Here is a 19,678-nt window from a genome sequence, read left to right as displayed (position 1 = left end):
AAAGCTATATACCAACTGACTTCTTTAGTTAAGGCTCTAATTCTTTGAGGGTTTTTTTTCTCTCTTTCTCACTCAGATTTGTACTTTCTAACCCCGCGCTTTTTTTTTTTCCGTCCTCCTCTGCTGTCTTCTCCCGACGGCACGCGGCGGCTTCGTATACTGGGATTGCGGAGAACCTATTCATGCTTCATTAATTTTTCAAAGTCATTATAAATTTGTACTCTGGTTGATCTCCTAAAAAAAAAAAACGTATCAGCGTGTTCGGGAGACGCAACAAGTTTCCCCTCAATTCATTGGCGAGAGCGTATCCTAATTTAACTTTATCTAAAATAAATAAGCATTGCACCGTAACAGGTCAGCGCTGACATCGCCTAATTAAGCGACAGCTGAAAACATTAGGTACACTGCTCGACTACAGTTCAGCACAACGCTCCCTTACATGTTCACCCGACTCTGTAACATTCACGACATACATCTGTGGTGTAGGTGTCAGCGAAAAGCGTATAGAGGAGGCTGGTTACATAAGCGTAAGCGGCATAAGAATACATGCCCTCAGCGAATGTCTGAGCTGTCAGATGAGAAGCTAGGGATCAGAGGTGATGAAATTGTGTTTAGGAGGAGCGTAAGAGGAGCACACTCCGAGGGTTAGGTGTCCATATTAAACAGCCAGATTCAAGGTTAAGTGGGTAGCGGGGCTGGCAGTTTGGGCCTGCCTTTGAGCCGAGGCATTTTCCTCAGTTCATCGCCCTTTTTATTTGCGCCGCGTCGAGGAACCGGTTTGAATTTTAAGTGATCCGAAGCAGAAACCGCCTACTTTTGATGGCATTTGTGTGGGTACGCTTGCATTTTTAATACAGTTCTTAAGTTGAGTGTATGTTTTTAGTTTCCATATTTTAAACGGAATGTAAAAAAAGAGGTCGCTTATCAATGTGTGTGTGTGTGTGTGTGTGTGTGGAGAGGGGCTGTATTTAGAATATTGGTGGGAGATAAATGTTCCACATATGCACAGAAATATTTGAAAAAATGGAAAACTGGCAAAACTTTACAGATCTCCTTAGCATGAAAAAGTGCCCGTGCATGTGTGTATGGGTGTGTGTGTGTGTGTGCATGCATGTGTATCTGTGTGTGCGCACGCATGTTTATTGTCCCCTTACCAACGAAGGGCTATCTTGATTGGCGTGGTGAGGCAAGATGTGAAGAGGTCAGCTGGGAGGTCAGGGTTCATTGGTAGGAGTTCACTTGCTTCACAAGCTGCTAGTTGGATGCAGTTCTTCATAGAGGGAGGCAGAGGCATCTGGGCCAGGGGGTGGTTTGGGTTAATGGCAGCAACCTGGAGAGGAAGAGAGGAAGACAGGGAGAAAAAGTCAGACAGAGGGACAGACAATGAAACTGATGGCAACACATTGACACCGCCAGAGTGAGTGTTAGACCAACAGAGAGACAGACAGGTCAAATATAAGATAGACACACTCTAAAGGCCGAGAGACAGGAAAAGTCAGTCAGACAGTGAGACACATCAATGGTGACAGACAGGAAGACACATTAGTGGTGACATTAAAGGAGAGACAAACACACAAACACGTACTTTCAGAAACAGCAAGTTCAGTAACGATCAAAGTGAAGTGTTTAAGATAGTGACATTTGACAAAAATTACAGCCATAGACAGAAACTTGTGAAAAGCAGCAGCGAAAAAACGAACAAGTTGTGAAAAAATACGGACAGACTGAAATATAGACAGAGACAGAGAGGTGCAGAGCCTGTGAAAAACAAGAGTGGAGTGTGTCTGTGGCAGAAAAACACACACACACACACAGAGGATGGACAGATGACAGAAAACAGTGGACTGAGAGCTATGAGACATTTAAAAAAAAAAAAGAAAAAGCCAGAGTGCTTCTGTCTGAAAGTAGATACCTGAGGTCATTACATTACACAAGGCTCACAAAGCACGCACATAAAGACATTATTTCCAGACAGGTTTTGAGGTTCAGGGCAAAGGGAAACTCAATTGCAGAGCGGCGCCTGTTCAAACAGTCCTGGATTCTGAATAGGATAATGTGATATTAGCATTCTGCTGGTCTGTGTGGATTCAGACGGTCATGAGTACACCCTGTTCCCCCTGGTAACGGACGGGTCACCGAGCAGATCCGTGCCGTGGATATAAGCTTAATACCACATTCTTTGAACCTTTTTTTTTTCCTAGACCGAAAGAATGGGTTTTGTTAGCCTGGCGATTTGTATCATTTCATATGCGGCACAGCATCTTACCGGAAGAAACAGCCATTGAAAGCGCCATGTCACGCCAGAGATGAAAGCGGGATTTTTACGCGGTCAGTTCACAGCCGCTTAGCGGAAGAAGCGCTCGCGCTTCAAGTGATAAAATCCTTTCTGTGTCTGAAAATTACTTAGGGGGTGAACTTGGGCCTGATTTCCCGTAAATATGTCAAAGGCCTTTTATGAATGGAGTCACACACAGAGGCAGACGCACAAACGCGTCCAGTTCATGGGCGTGTGGTAGACATACACAGCTTGACTGCTCCAGCAAAGTGAGAAAGAAAACTCATCAATAAATCCAGTTTATAAGTTTTGGGCATCATTTCTACGACCAGTAAATATGTTTGGACTTATACAGCGCGAGGAATATGACCTGAATAGGACAGCGAAGCGATCGTGAAGGGTAGAGTTGACTAAATTATGCAGTTTCATTATATCGCATCTGAACTATTGGCATTAACACGCAACAAAAATGGACGTCTGAATATATCTTTTTTTCCCCTGATTTTTCCTTTTCGCTCTCCCTTTTATTTAACCCATTGTTCGCGTGCAAAAACCACTGTCAAGAATAAAGTCATTATAAAAGCGATAAAAGAGGCATTTTTCAGTTACATATTCTAATTATTCTGGCTATTGTGTTGGATGATTATCCTTATGGCAAGTATGACATCTCAGCCAAAATGGGATGAATTATGCAAAACATCCACAGTCATTAGCATATTAGTATATTGTAGACTAACAATTACCATGACAATCGCTGAAGCGGTGTGCTCCTCGTGGGATATTAGACAATTTAACCGTGACAATTAGGTTTTTTTTTCTTTTTCTTGCCTTTGACATTTATTCGGGAGATGAATCCCAGGAGACCGCAGCACTCTCACAAACACACACACGCAGACTTACGTGTGCATGCACGTACACACGCACGCACGCATGCGTGTACACACACACACACACACTCGCTTGGGTGCGCGCGCTTGAAAAACAGGTACACACACGCGCACTCATACAAAGTTTGACAACTTGCAGTAGCTTGACAGCACAGGGCCAACAAGATATCTATCTGTGATTTAGTAAGTCATCAAAGGAGACGACACAAAATAAACTAATACCGTCTCATCTGACCTTTTCTCTAAGAAGTGACCATAATATTTAATGTAACTCTAATTCAGTTCACAGCTGTAATCACCAGCCTGAGAACTTTTGCCATAAAGTGGGAGACATTTTTTTTTTTGTCTGTATAGTTACATATGATCTTTTCTGCCGAGATGGGAGTTGTAGAGTACATTGCCTTGAGAGTTTGTAAATTCTCTTTTTGTAAATTCTCTGGCGGCTGACAGTTCAGAATGTCAAAACGCTCAAGAAGCGGCACTGTCATTTCCGCTCCGGTACTCAAAACACAGACGAAAAACGGATCCAACAGTGTTGACAAATGAAAGAACTACCCCCCTCAAAAAACAAGCAGCCCCGCAGGTATATTAATACAAAGTCTGGAGTTTTCTGGAATCTGACTGTGTCAAGAATCTGCTGAGAAAATTAATAACTGTGTTTAAAACAACTGTAACTCCCATCTGAATAAAAAGAAGAACTTAGGAACGGTTAAGTGAGTGTGTATATGTTTACAACTCATACTCAGGAGGATGGGGAGGGGTAGAAATTATGGAAATGTATTGAAAAGATTGTGCTAAATCAAAATTATGATAAAAAGTGACGTGAAGAACAGAAAAAAAAAAAAAGAAAAAGAAAACAACAGGAACACCACGTTTACACAAATACTTAACATTTGTTAAGCGAGCAAACTGACACAAAATAGGAGTATCGTAGCGAAAAAGTAAACTGAAGGGTCAAATGGCATTAAATACCAGGTTTGTACACGTGGGGAAATTGAAGACAGAGAGGTGACACTGTTAGACCGAAACAAACTGGCCCTCACGGTCCGGATCTCTGAGACCCTGACAGACCTGCGCTTTAAGACTGTTTCTCAGCGTTTCTCCAGTTAGAGAACCTAGGATTCGCACGCACGCACGCTCACACACCAGCAAAGCGTGCACACACGCGCCCTACTCTGCTTCCCCCCCCTGTGACCGCGTTCGCACGCACGCGCGTGTATATATAAACCACACGTCCACACAAAAAAGGCGCGCGTGACCCGTGCCCCACGCGGAGTGAATCCGCTTCGCAGAGAGCAAGTGTGCATTCAGTAAGTGATTAGATATTTAACAGGAAACAGGCAGTGCATAATTGAGCACTCAGATCCCCTCTGAGGATAGCGTGAAAAGCGTCCGCCCTCACCTCTCCCGCTTCCTGCGTACTGCGCAGTCTCGGTCGAACTAATGCGTTCGCGCGTGTGTGTGTGTGTTTGTGAGTACATATGTATGTGTTTTTGTGTATATGTGCGTGTATGTTTGTGTGTGCGGTTTGTGCGTATGTGCTGTGCTTTTGAAAATGTCATGATTATATAAGCTGTGCGGTTGCGTGTTTGAGAGCAGAGAGGAAGAGATGACAATACCAGCAGGGGACTCCCCCCCCCTTTGGCTTTTCTCTTCCTTCAGCAGTGTTACTCCTTATTCCTCGACCGTTGACTCTCTCTGCTCAACACGCAGAGCCCGCCAGGGCTTGGTGGTATCAGTCTCAGTGACTTCAACACTGAACTGTACATTGTGGAACCATACAGGGAGAAATGGTACACTGTGAAGTGGTACACTGTGAAGCGGTACACTGTGGAACACTTGTAAAAATACCTTTCTATTTATTGTATTCCTGCACAAGCATCTCTCTCTCTCTCTCTCTCTCTCTCTCTCTCCCTCTCTCTCTCTCTTTCTCTCTCTCTCTTTGCAAACCATCTCTGGGAGGATGAAGAGTTACACTGAAGTGAGAACAGAAGATTCGTTTAACGGCCTAAATTTTGAATTACCTGTCCCCCCCCTTCTCCATACGACCGCAAGCAGACCGCTCGTCATATTACGTCTTCTTCCTGAACCATCTAACCCTGATGGCTAAAGATATTCTGTTTCTCGGACACGCCTGCGGATTTAATGTCGTGACATCCGTAATAAAAGCAGCGCAAGGCCCGGCGAAGGTGAGCGGCAATCGCAAAGGCGGCGAGTGACAGACGAGGGTCTGGTTGAGCGGTCGCCGTCACTGCGAGCCGGTGCACGTTGGCTGAATGTTGACGCTTAGTCACTTTAAGCCTGTGAAACTCTGTTTGACAACAGAGGTCAACTTTCAAAAGAAAAAAAAAAAAAGCGGTAATGAAAAAAAGAAAAAAAAAAAGTGGCGGCGAGGTTGTGCCGACCTAGTTTCGTTTTTGTTTCGACTCTTTCTCTCAACAGTGTAGATGTAACAAAACTCCCCTTTTCAGGGCAATTACAGCTGATCTCAGCATAGATACAGTCCCCCTCCCCTTAATGGACCACTGAACCCCTACCAGTTTTTTGCTGGCACTTTGAGAGATGACTACTTGCCAGAAAAGGGCACGGGTGCAATTCAATTAAAGTACTTTTCAAGAAGTTGAAGAAGCGAAAACACTGCTTTCCCCCCCCCCAACCACCACCCCACACTCTCTTTCTTTCTTTCTTTCTTTCTTTCTTTCTTGTCTGTCCGCCTTTCGCTTGCCTATCAGATTTCTAAGTGTGATTGATGGGCCGATGGGCTACCCTCCGTCTCTTCATCCTTCATTCTTTCTTTCTCTCCGTTGGTCCACAACCCCTAATCCACGAGGCTTCAGGACTGAGGCATTTTCCCCTTTAATTTGACCCTGCTCTTTACACTTGAGCTGCTCTCTGCAGCGCTGGAGGGAGAGAGGCTTTAGACGAGGGTGTGAACAGTCCCCAGGATGATTCTGGGCACTGGTTCATCCTACAGAAATTGCCCCCCCCCTCCCCCCCCCCCGTTGAGACAAAAGGGCTTTTATCCCTTTCTCTGCTTCTCCCCACCTCCTCCTTTATTTTCTGACTTTTATGACTCAGAGAACGAAGGAATTTCTCATACGTAACCGTACCCCCCCCCCCCCCCCTCCCGCTAGAAAAATCCTTTGGTGCATTACACATAAACGCGCACACAAATACAAACACACACAAACAAACGCACATGCAAACACACACACATATACATGAAAACTGCCTCTCGCAAGTTCCCGTATTTCCCTCCCACTGCTGTTTTTTCCATAATATCTACCACGCTTTCAAACTTTCCCATGAATAATTGAAGGCATGGCTCAGGCTATGATGGTGCTTCTTAAAGATTCACAGAAGATGCCACTGCTGAGAAAGAGAAAGCACAGGGAGGAGGATGGAAGTAAAGGAGAGAGAGAGAGAGAGAGAGAGAGAGAGAGAGAAAAATCTAAACCAAACCAAAAAAATCTCATTATTTATTCATTCTTCTCCAGATGCCCACCCACTACATTTAGGAACCTAGCCAGGTTGAACAACCCCAGAGACCCGTTCAAAGAGCAAACTTTTCTGTCTGTCCGACACCCTTCACACGCGGAAGGGACACAAGGGTCTGCCCGCCAAGGACTTCACCCAGGTCCCCGTTCGATTCATTATGAACCCTGCCAAGGTTACAAATCAATAGTCTTGGTGGGTGTGTGAAAAGCATGTGCATTTCTCCGCCTGACAGTGGACAGTCTCAGCATGGAATGGAGCATCCTGATTTTAAAATGCGCTACTGGATCTGGGTTACACCCTAAAAGGAGGGATGGGGAATTCAAACTCAATGTTATTCTTAACACAAACCTACCCCCCCCCCCCCCCCCCCCGTTACCCCTGTCCTTGTGCTGTCGAAACACGCTCCCTAAAATCTCCCGACAACGACGGGGGTGACAAACGTGACATATGAGGAAGAGAAACGCTCTGACACGACGATAAAAACCATTTGTTAGGGCCGTGCGACGCGCGGTAATGTTCTCTGGCGCTAAACCTAGCATGGGAGTGCGAGGGCACAGTATGAAGCCATTAAATATGAACGGGGTTAAGGGAGAGACGGACATAGTCTGGAGGAGAGAGCAGTGATCTTGTCAAAGTGGCTTTTAAGCACAGCCCTGATGGAGCCTTGAGCCGGGACAAAACGCTAGTTTCGGACAACAGGGGGAGGGTAATGGTCCGACGGGACCCTCGCGGAGAAGACGACGTGTCCTGGGAGTCACATGTTCGCGGGGGGGGACATAAACGTCTGTCGGCAATTAAGCATTCCAAATTCATGAAAAAAGGGGAGAGAAAGAAATAACCGAAAATGAAATGGAAAAAGCGACTGCCCACCGAACACAATCTGTTTTAAAACCAGCAGTAATGAACAGGTGTACCAAGTTAACCGCTGGCTCTAACTAAGCAGTCCTTAAATAGCTCGAATGATCAACAGCACAGAAAAATGTGCAAATATTGTAGGCTAAAACTTTGGCAGGAGAAGAATTATGCCTCAGTGCCCCTTTTTTTTTTTTAAGTCTCCTACATGTAGTTTTTGGCAGGTAAACTGGAACAGAGACAAGCAGCAGAAGCCCAGTGAAAGAAGCAAAAACCTGACAGGAATATTTATTAGGAGGGCAAACCAGGCCACTCAGAACGCTGCATCAGTTTTAGCAATGCTGATATAAGGATCACAGTGCTGTCACAACACTGTCTCAATGACAACTCAAGGTCGCTATTAAAGCTTCTCCGTGACTGCGCCGTGCGGTTTGGATACGGAGCAGCAATATCAATATTTTGATACGTACAGTGACACATTCAGAGAAACTGCTGTTTGCATAATTCTGTGTGTGCCTTTGAGAAGAATGTGTGTGTGTGTGCATGTGCGTGTGTCTCACCTCTAGTTCCTGCTCCCTCTGCAGAGCAAACTGTTTGAAGGACTTAACGATAATGCCTGCGTTAGAGCAGTCATACACGAAGATGGAGGGGCTGCCCATCCAGGTCTGTAAGTCATAGATGGACAAGGGGATGTACTGGGTGTAGTTCTGAAAGACAAAGAGTGAGAGAGGGATGAGAGTGAGAGAGGGAGAGAGAGAGAGGGGAAGAGACAGTGTTTCCTGAGGAAAACACACTACAGCAAGTCACCATGTTTATTATTACGCAGCAGGCTGTTACAAGGTTGTCAGAGGTAGAGATTGAAAACACTGAGGCAGAAAAGCTGCATAATGGTTCCCCCGTGAACAGTGTATGTGTGCGCGCGAGTGTGTGTGTGTGTGTAAGAGACAGAGAGAGAGAGAGAGAGAGAGAGAGAGAGAGAGATACCTTGTTGAAAACCCAGATCTCTCCGTTTACAGTCGGTCGCGGTACTCCGTGGCCATTGTAGTGGAACAGAACTCGTTCTTCCTTGGCATTACGCCGTAATGATGTACACAGTTTCTTCACCTCATCCACAGTGGGGTCCAGACTCTGCTTATACCGGGCCTGAGAGACAGAAACAGAGAGAGAGAGAGAAAAAACATGACCGGATGAGGGTGTGTTTTTTTTTCTAACTATTTCATGTCAAATTCATTTCAAACAGGCCAAATAAGGAACAAAAAAAAGACAAAAACTAAAAGTCATAAGCAATGACAACATATGTACAAATCAATAAAAAAAATGACACGCAAAATTCGTATAATAAAGACGATTTGTAAAGGGTACCCCACAATAGTAACTCTGAAACCATCTTAAGGGTACAAACTCTCTTCCAGAGATCATTTTCCAGGACTTTCCAGGACATTTTCAGTGATTATCTGGCTGGTATGACAGACAGGGATCATGCCATACACTAATATATTGCTCTCTGTGGAAGTCTGATTTAAAAGACGTGCAGTCTATGGCTACAACTTCTCTATGAAATCATCTCTTACACGCTTAGAAATGGTGACAAATTGATCATAGAATAATGCAAACACACCTGCAGATGAACATCTCTTAACTTTATCAGTATAACCAAGTTACAATGATTGTTTAGGCAACTCTCACGGAGAGCCACTCCGAGGCAAAAGTGTAGCCAGGGGCCAGAGCAGTAGACTGGGTGTTATATAAAAGGCCAGAGCAGTAGACTGGGTGTTTGATTAAAGCCCAGAGCAGTAGACTGGGTGTTTGATTAAAGACCAGAGCAGTAGACTGGGTGTTTGATTAAAGACCAGAGCAGTAGACTGGGTGTTTGATTAAAGCCCAGAGCAGTAGACTGGGTGTTTGATTAAAGCCCAGAGCAGTAGACTGGGTGTTTGATTAAAGCCCAGAGCAGTAGACTGGGTGTTTGATCAAAGGCCAGAGCAGTAGACTGGGTGTTTGATCAAAGGCCAGAGCAGTAGACTGGGTGTTTGATTAAAGACCAGAGCAGTAGACTGGGTGTTATATAAAAGGCCAGAGCAGTAGACTGGGTGTTTGATTAAAGCCCAGAGCAGTAGACTGGGTGTTTGATTAAAGCCCAGAGCAGTAGACTGGGTGTTTGATTAAAGCCCAGAGCAGTCAGTGCCAAACCCTCTATACTACTAGAGCACAAACTCACCTCCACCTGAAATTCTCTCTCTCTCTCTCACAGACAAACACAACCATATGTAGGAAAAAAAGGATATATACATACACATACACATATATACATACACGTGTGTGTGTGTGTGTGTGTGTGTGTGTATACGTATGTATATAAATCAATGTATTGCTGTGTCACATATAAGAGAAATAAATAAATATATGACAAATGCATACATTACAATTCCCACACACAAACACATACATACACACAAAATGTATATTGCTCATATGTCTTCAAGGGAGAATGTTGGGCACTTTTTTTTCCCTGTTGGAAAACTAATCCACCTCTTCTGTCTAAGACTTCCATGAGTCACAGTTTAAAAAAAAAAAAAAAAAGTATGAACGCAAAGTCTACCAATCGAAAAGGTCGCGACCTTGCCAGTAAATACGGACGAGCGCGAAAGGCAGAACGATTTAAAATAGCGTCTTTTTTTTCTCTTATTCTTCGGTATCCAGCCCTGAGACGTCTCCCAGTGGGACCGGGCTAGTCAGACAGGCCGTCAGGCCGCTCTGACTGGACAGTTCGTGGATCCTGTGTCAGAAACTGTTGGAGAGGCACTTAGTGGGAAATTGTGTTTGGCTAAACCAGCCTCATTGGCAGAGACGTCGCTCTGGGTAATATGAAGCACTGAGAAGTGGGAGTAACAAAAGGTGGTGAGGAGAGGGGGGTGGGGTGGAGGTGGAGGCGGAGTTAAAGCGTCCAAGATGGAAATCGATTGAGAACGTTCCAGTCTCAATGACTGACTTCCTGTCAGAGAGTGAGAGAGTTGCGTTTTTTTTTTTCCTTCTGTTTTTAGTTCCTATTTTTTTCCCTCTTCTTGGGAAGGGTTTGCGGTTGTTAAGGGAGCGAAGATGTGGGCAGACGAGAAGGAAGTGACAAAGCTACAATGATGTAGCGGTGAAACAGGTGGTAAAACACATGACTCGTGCTGTGTGTGCACAGGGTGAGAAAGGAAACGGCAAAGAGCCTTTCTCCTGCCCCCCTCTCTCTCTCTTTCTCTTTCTCCTTCTCTCTCTTTCTCATACATACATGCACATACCTGCTCCTAACATCCAGAGGAACAGAGGCGGGGTAGGGGTGTAAGATCTGAGGGGTTTTTTTTGGGGGGGGGGTAGTTGCTTGACAGAGCTGACGGTCTCTGCAGCTCTTTCTGAATACAGCATAGCTGATGAAAACATGGCAACGTGGACCTACTGTGGGTTTGTTTGGCTGAGAGAAGCAGACAGGGTGAGAGAAAAAGAAAAACAGAGCAAGACAGAAAGAGAGAGAGAGAGAGATGGAGAAAGAGAGTGGAGGTTGAGTGCAGGATAGAGGGGGAGAGGGAGGGAGAGGAAGAGAGAGAGAAAAAGAGAGAGAGAGAGAGAGAGAGAGAGAGAGAGAGAGAGAGATAGTGAAAGTGAGATTTATCACTCTTTTCATTGTCTTTCCAGTTGGACTTAGAGTGTCTGGTCTGACGTGTTGCACAGCAGTGAAAGATTACATAATCTCACAGTGTGTGACAGCCTCGTGTGAAATCATGATAAAGGCTCCATTTTATTCTACACAAATCACTGTCGGACAACAAAACACTCCTTATGCACTTCTACACACATCTACATGAAGGAGAGTCACAGTCTGTTTGGCAGCACTGTGAAGAAATGGTCAGTCTATCAGTGACACACAGTGTTTCAAGGTCAGTGCAAATGAAAAAACCCAGACAACAGCTTAAAAAGTCAGACTGGTATGTGGTATGTGCTTTAAGTAGATTGCGCTTTAACTCGCAAACCTCTTTATTTGCTTTTTATAAACGCGCTCATCTGGAAGACTTTGACGCCTGTACATGTTTCTCCTGCAGCGATTGCAGCAGCACGGAATATAACAACATAAAATGGTAATAGTACATTTTTGATACTGACAGACTGTACAAACTATCAGATGAAGGACAAAAGAGAGGAGAAAAAAAACCAAAAAAAAACCAGAGAGTACATTATGTACAAGGTCTTCTCCCAGCCAGCGTCCCTATATTATCGTTACATCAGAGTCCTCTTTAAATGACAAAAAAATGAATTTGGCGTACGCTGCAAATTGAGCAATAATTGGTGAATACCAGCCTAGATAGCATGCCAGGAGATAAGTAATTTCATCAAAACCAGATAGGAATGGAGAACGTGATTAGATAGCGGTGAATCTGAAAGGCCGGATATAGAAGCTTTATGAAATCAACTGAAATCGGAGATGGGAGAAAATGATATCTGTCTTAGACTTTGAATATGGAGTCTGCAATCTGAGCGGAAAGGGTAACTGAGTAACTTAATCATTGCAAGGCAGAAAATGAACGTGCTTAAGGTGTGTGTGTGTGTGTGTGTGCATATGAGGTGTGTGTGTGTGTGTATCGTAATGTAACTCGTCTGAGCCTGAAGGGGGAGCTCCTGTATCCTTGTGGGTCCAAGGCTCTGGTCATCTCTTATAACTTCACGGACTGCTTCATGGTGAAATCACATCCTTCCTCTTTTTTTTTTTCGCTCCTCCACGCCCCATTTCTATCCTTCCTTTCTTTTCTCTATCCACACCCCCGCCCCCCTCCATTTCCTCATCATATCATCTCTTCTGATCAATGGTTTCTTCCTCTATCACTTTATCTCTTTGTTTTATTTACTTCTCTCCTCCTCTGTTCTCTCTCTCCTCTCTATATTAAGACACAGGAAACTCCTTTTACCCCCCCCCCCCCCCCAACAAACTTTCCTCATTCTGTCAATTGAGATAACACAAATAGCCTTTCTTGCTAAGAGCTTTCCATTTTAAATGAACCATATAGCATAGCACCAGTGTGGCTCCTGTCAGTGGTTCATCACTGTAATGCGGAGTAAACCCAGTAGACTTGGTGTAAAAGACAGTGCGTCTGGCGTGAATCTGCCTATGGTGAAAACAAGAGACCCCCTTGTTCTTACTTATTAAAAAGCGAGCGGGGGGGGTGGGGGGGTGGGGGGGGGCTTTTCACCGGTTCACCGGAGTGCAGAGGAGTTCCTTCACCGGAACGCTCTCTGAATGAAACGTCCCCACAACTTCCATAACAACCCACTATCACTCACAGCACCCACTGGCAATAGTCATCCTCCATCTTCTCCAGAAGAGGAAAGAGAGAGTATTTAAGAAAGCTGCACGACACGTTGCCAGATCCTCAAGGTCATGGAAAGAAGTGCGCAAATTATATCACAGAGGATGAGGGCAGGCAAAAAGATGAAGCGGGGGCCATTCACTCTGACCAACAGGTTATCTAAATATTACTCCCCCGAGACCAACCAAATCCTGTCTCTCCTGTACGGAACTTGTAATCACAAAAAGAACATTCGCGATTGTATTAAGCCAGAGTTTTATCTCGCATGAAATTTAGATTCTTCTTACATAAGCATAGTGGACACAGCGGCACAGAAACATCCCGCTGTGCCCTGAGTAATACAAATCACCAAAGATCAGACTTACGGGTACTGTAAGCCCTTCGGTGTGCATTTAATCTCAAAATGTGATTTTTTTTTTTAAAGTATGATTTGTGCAAGAATCTGTGATCTTTATTCCCAGAGTGTTTCGAGTAGGGAACAAAAACGCCCCAGCCCGTCCTCGCGGCTGGGTAACGACAGCGCTATGGTCACTAGTCTTGAGTTTAACCGAGTAAACTTTACACCATTGGGATGTGCTATTACATAAATATTACCAAGCAGGCTTTAAGAGTTTTTTTTTTCCCCCCATGTAACCTTGAGACAAACTTAGCAAGTGGGAGGTAAGCAGTAAACTAAAGTCATTCCCACAAAAGTATATCGGTTTCCTACGTTAGGAAACAAATCAATACTGCTGGGGAATGATACCAACCAAGGGAGGTTAGCACCAATGCCAACCTGGTAACGGTAGAAAATGTTCAGCAGTGCAACTACATCTTTCTCTCGTTTACAGGACGACTTGTGCAGGCTAGTTCAAATACATACGGTGTCTCTCCTGGCACTCTTTACCCTCTTGGGGCCCGCCTTGATTGTGCCCTCTTCTGAGCTGGGACCGCCTTAACTCGGAGCTTTCTGCTCAATTCTCTGGGAAGCTCCACTTGAGAGACTTCGTCGGAACGGAGAGAAAACTGCATTTCTCAGAAAGCCACGGGCTTGCTGACCTGAACAGCAATTAAGGCCAGCTTGATAAAAGAGCTGGAGCACAGGGACAGGGGGAAAAGTGTCCCCTCATCTCTGAGCAAGAGCCCAAAGAGAGCTCATTTATAGAAGAACGAGAGCAATCCTCTAACTTCAGTGATTCATTCTCCAGAAGTATGACACTTAGCACAACACCTGCGTTAGCCTAACGGTATATCGCGCATGCGCGAATAGAGAAGTGAACCAAGGACGCGTGTTGGTGCGTTAAACATGATAAATCCTGTTTACCCTCTTTATGGGTAAACAAAAACAAAAAAGCTAGATAAACAAAATACTTCATACCCGCTCTCCTCGCCCTTAGCATGAGCTCTACAGAGACTTTCTACGAACTCAACAGCAATAACGTTGAGCTATGCTAATTGATAACCGTTGTTAAAGATGATAAAGACTGACTGGTATTAATACGGAGAGAAAACAGTGTTTTAAACAGAGACGTTCATTGGAAAGCAAAAGTCTCCTAGCATGAACCCATAGGTTTCAACAGAGGAGACTGGAGGAGCAGCCACGCTTTGGTGTATCTGGGATGCGGTGTGCGTCGAAGAAGAGGTACGATCAAAGAAATGTACGTCAGGAATTTGAACCTGAAGCCCTGCAGTTAGCACCTCGTTCGCGAGTGATCAGCGGTCTGAGTAAGCTGTGAGTTGAAGCGGCAGGTTGGTGACAGATGAGGGTCAGGAAAAGAGAGAGAGAGAGAGAGGGAGAGAGAGAGAGAGATGCCACGTCACCTCCTGTCTTCCTGTCAAATGCTCCGTCGGAGTCATCGTTAAAAAGTGGCTATCGTCCCACACTTCGTTACACGGACACCTACACACAAGCACACGAGGGGCTGCGAGTGTGACACAGAGTTGAGTGCGTGTCAGTAGCAGCAGGACAATGCGGCTGTCGGTGTGACTAAGAGTGAACATTATGTTAATAGCAAGAGAATGAACAGGGCCTGTGTGAGAGTAGGGTGTGAGGAGATGCGAGTCCAACACAAGACACAGTGATTCACAGCGTTAAAACACACACACACACACACACACACACACACACACACACCATGTGGAGCATTTCAACAATTGCATAACGCTCAACAGGATGCTAAGTCATTTAAATTGTATTTTATATGTGCCGTGTATCTACTATACCAGACGCGCTGGCACATTTCTGCAAAGGAAGTTCAACTTTTCTCTTTTCTCACTTGCCAAGAAAGTTAAGAGAACAAACACACAAGCAAACAGGTTGTAAATATGGCCCTTATTCATTCCAAGTTTGACCAACCAGATGATGGAGTTGCAATGTTAGCTGGCATACAATTCTTCAGTCGTTTTATTTCATTTTTTTCTTTTTTAAGATACGCAAATCCACTACACCAGGTCGTATTTCTTGGTTTATAAGAAAAAGGTGACTTTTTTTAATGAAAACCAGTCAGTTTAGCATCTTTGACAAGGATTACAATTTAGGTCAGCACATTTATCCAAATGTTTCTACACCGTGCGGATGTGGGTTGGAGAGGCCTGGCAGAGGTGGACATGACTTGTGTCTGGAAACAGGAGTAGGGACGAAGAGGCGAACTGCGTAACTGGTCCCAGCAGACACGAGCGTCAGTGTAGAAGTAAAGAGTTTTACCAGGCTGACACTGAGAACCCGGGTTTTATTAACGAGGTATACATACTCCAAGCTGCCCTGAGCGTCCTCATCCTCCTGATTCAGCTGAACGTCATCCTTGATTGTGTTCTGCATGTGAATGTGTGAGAACCTGTGCAAGAGCACCTGAACATGTGTACGCGCGTGCGACAGAGAAAACAGATCGGCGTCGTACGAGAGGGTCTGAGCGACAGAGAGGAAGAGTAGGGGACCTTTTTTTGGGAGGGTTTTTACGATTGCGTGTTTACCGAAGAAACAGCGGGTGACTAAACACCGGTGTACAAGATGACAAATACGACACGTCTCCTTTAATCTGAGGACTCGGGTCCTGGCATTTAACAATAATCTCCTCTGAGCCGACAGGAGCAAAAAAAAACCCAAAAAAAAACAAATCCGCTATCGCAAACACTAAATTACCAGACGTTTGATCAGGTGCTCCTGTCTGCGTCTCCTGAGAGAAAGAAAAATTTAATGAGGTTATGTCTTCATTGTTTTATGAAAATGACTCTGATGTGGAAACGTGTTTGCGGTCTACCGCTGTTACAGGGTTTTGAGGAGAGTGAGGAAGCTGAGAGAGAATGAACAGTGAGCAGCGAGTATGAATCTAAATGAACATAAGCCAAACGGAGGGGAGGCTAAACCAACCCTGCCCTAACACACACAGAGTCAGAGAGATATTGCGTGTGCGTGTGTGTGTGTGTGTGCACTTGGAAGTGAGAATGTGAGATGAGGGGGCGAAAGCAAGTGGGCTGACAGAAAAAGAGAGAGAGAGAGAGAGAGAGAGGCAAAGAATGAGAAAACCAGATAAAGTGTGAATGAGAAGAGAGAGACTGAGTAAAAGACAGGCAGTAAGAGATATTGGTACAGTCCAGTATTACTGACCTGTGTTTTCTGGGGCAGGGATGATGTAACAGTATATCAGTGGACTTTTGTCTCTTATAGACGGACTGAAATTTCACTACATGATCACCACTACATCATCCCACCTACCTTTATTATTATTTTTTTTCATTTTATTTTATTTAATCTCGCCTACCTAGCACAAGTACTCGCTCACATACACCGCGACGGCGGTAACACAGCCAAACACAGGATGTTAGGTTTAACCGATCTATTCGAACTATTATCTCCTTTTCCTATAGGGAAACCAGATAAGTGTTTCACAAAACTATTCACAATTTTAAATACGAACAGATACAAAATATAAGCGCCTGCTTTTATGATTCTGGCATGTTTTATTTCCATTTTTAGAATTGGGAAAAAAAGGAAGAAAACATGCAGGCAAACTGATAAATGGTTCAGGGAACAGAAGACAACCTCTCTAACACTGTGCTCAGGGAGATATTAAGATCATAAAAATGCAGATGGATTACAGAGTGCCTGTGCATCTTCTATTCTCTTTAGAAATCAGCTTCTTTTTTTTCTTTTTTTTTAACTTTCCTTGTTTCAAATCAGAAAACTTTATTTAAAAGAGAGCTGTCAGTACTCTGAAAGTACACAGAAAAAAAAACATACATATATATAAAAAAAATGTTTTTTTTTCCCAATGAACAAAGGCTCAAGTTGGAGCGACCTTATATTTTCCTTGCTTTTCATTTGGTTGGCGCTGTTTTTAATCACAATTTCATGTATTTTATGTTTGCTATTTCACAACGGCATCTGAATGTCCTTGGGCATGCTCTCTGTAAAATAAATAAATAAATCCTCTTTAGAGTATGATGGTGTTATGCCAAAGAATCAAAAGATATCAGGCAGAAAATAAAATGCTAACACCATATTTCGCAACCATATTTTATTCATTCGCTCCTTACCAGAAAACCTCCCTTTTCCTCTGAAATCTTTTTTCAAGATGTAGAATTTATAATGGAAAATTTTTACTTCCGTTCCTGAAAGCTTCTGATCAGCCTTGCATAAAATCGACGTAGGGAGAGGAAAATCTCTGTCGGGTTAAAAGGAATAGGAGTCGTGAGCGGACATGCGGGAAACATTATTTATGGAAACTGGAGCAGTAGGTTGAGTTCTATGGGGACAGTGATGGAAATTAGTCCGGCCTAGTGAAATTAATCCTCTTTTAAACAACAGCAAAGCTGCAGCCACTCCCCACTAAAAAAAAAAGCATGTAATGTTCATGTAATGCCCCCCACCCCCACGTCGGTATCCTACCCACAAAAAAAAAATAAAAAAAAACCTTTTTCCGGCTGAGGTTAGGTCTATTTTTGGTAAGCCCGGATGCTTCTAGAATATCCCTTATATCCTCTTTTGGTAAATATCCATTCTCAGTCATGGAAGGTCTTTAAGTTATCTCACATGGATGACCTAGTCGCCTCCTCCCTCCTCACTTACACACACACACACACACACACACACACACACACACACGGACGAGAAGAAACATCATGAAATGACACAAACCGAATCTTTCAGCTCCTAAAGGAGCGTCACATCATAAGTTACCAACTCCACGCCGAGCCACAGTTAAGGAATGTCTCTCCATTGCGAACCCATTCGTGGGCTCCTCTCATCAGTCAGAGAGCATTCCCAGTGGACACAGGTGCGGCAGCACACAGCAGCGTGCAGAATCAGATCAGCGGGTCAGGTCTAGATTTACACTCTTATCGATCTGGATCTAAATGTGCCTGCAGCCGCTCACGGGCTCCAGGGTTATTATATTCCATCAGCTTCAATCGATGGAGACGCACAACACACACACCCAGTCTCTCCGCTCCGAGGAGGGAGGACACTATGTGCGCACCAGAGAGAGAGAGAGAGAGTGAGAGAGAGAGAGAGAGAGAGAGTGAGGGACAGCTCTCAAATCACTCTCTTAATGAAGTGTGTTGAGATCACATCACACTGGCAGATACACATGTCAAGTAGATGACAAGGAAATCGTTTTTGTGTATGTGTGCATGTCTGCGCGTGAATGCGTGCGTGAAACAGAGAATCGTTTTCCCAGACTCGTTCTGTAAACACTCAATTTTGTTTCTTCACCCTCTCCACATGTGTACGTTCCGGTGTCAAACAGAGAGCACACAACAGTCAACCCACTGCCCAGATATCATCACACCATAATCTCCTGTCTGTTTCCCCCTCCCAGCCCACCCCCCCCCCCCTCCTCTTTTCGCTCCTCACAGTCGGAAGTTTAGCGAGTGATTAATGACTGGAGTGGTGCCCCGGGTCAAACGATCAGGCCTGTGTCACTAACAATCACCCTTCACCAGCACCAGCACATGTGCTTCAGTCCACTCACATTAGTCAGCTCTGTCTGTGGGGGGGTGTGTGTGTGTGTGTGTGTGTGTTACATCTTTGTTATCCGCTGTTATGCACCACTGCATAGGAAGCAAGGAGGTAATTATTAATGCTTCAGTGATTAGTGGAGGGGGGGGGGGGGGGGGGGGGGGATACACTTTTAAAAACGTTCATCTGAGATCTCGGTAAACAGGTTAATTGTGTAGATGGACAAATACTAAAATTGAATAAAATATGAATAAAACGCTATATGAATAAAACGTTTGCAGTGAATGTGTGTGTGTACTGTCTGGATGTTTGCATGTGTGTGTCTGTGTGTGTGTGTGTGTGTCCTCATTAAGCAGCCCAGCTGGTTCCCTGACCTGCCGTGTAAGAGACTCTGGCTGCTGTCCAGCACTGCCTTCTCCTCCAATATTACAGGACCCGAGTGACAGGATTACAGGTGAACACACACCCTAACACAGGCACATGCACACACGAATAAACACACAGACACACACACACACACACACACAAACACACACATGCATGTACACACACACACACACACACACACACGTGCATGCACACACACACACACTCACTAACTCACATACAGGCACGAGTTAGCTGGGCAGCACTCTACCTTTAAACAGTCTCTTTCTTAAGATAAAGTGACCACATCCAAAGACAGCTTGGTGCACAGACATCCCACACCAACTCATACCATGAGTCCAAACAGATAAACAACACTCACAGTAGAGTCTTATCACAATCACACACTGGCTGCAGCTGACTGATCCCTGCACCTGCTACACAAAAGCAGTGCCTCCTGCATTGGGGAGGCACACTTCAGATCCCAGCTGTGGCACACTCGCTGAACGCATCCGAGACTCCCCGA

The 19,678-nt window shown here is 44.6% G+C and overlaps 1 protein-coding gene across 1 annotated transcript in view; it reads right to left on the bottom strand.

Moving 5' to 3' along the window:
* rptor (regulatory associated protein of MTOR, complex 1) overlaps positions 1-19,678 on the bottom strand; it is a 105,205-nt gene that overhangs the window by 58,609 nt on the left and 26,918 nt on the right. Inside the window, exons 5-7 of the mRNA XM_030782217.1 lie at positions 8,497-8,655; positions 8,073-8,219; positions 1,155-1,330 (exon numbers count right to left, since the gene is read on the bottom strand). Coding sequence (XP_030638077.1) covers positions 1,155-1,330; positions 8,073-8,219; positions 8,497-8,655 — 482 coding nt within the window. The remainder of the gene's footprint in view (positions 1-1,154; positions 1,331-8,072; positions 8,220-8,496; positions 8,656-19,678) is intronic.

This window comes from Chanos chanos, chromosome 8, assembly GCF_902362185.1.
Source record: "Chanos chanos chromosome 8, fChaCha1.1, whole genome shotgun sequence".
NCBI lineage: Eukaryota > Metazoa > Chordata > Actinopteri > Gonorynchiformes > Chanidae > Chanos > Chanos chanos.
Note: the sequence above shows the minus strand (reverse complement) of the source record. Positions and strands in the feature narration are given on the sequence as shown.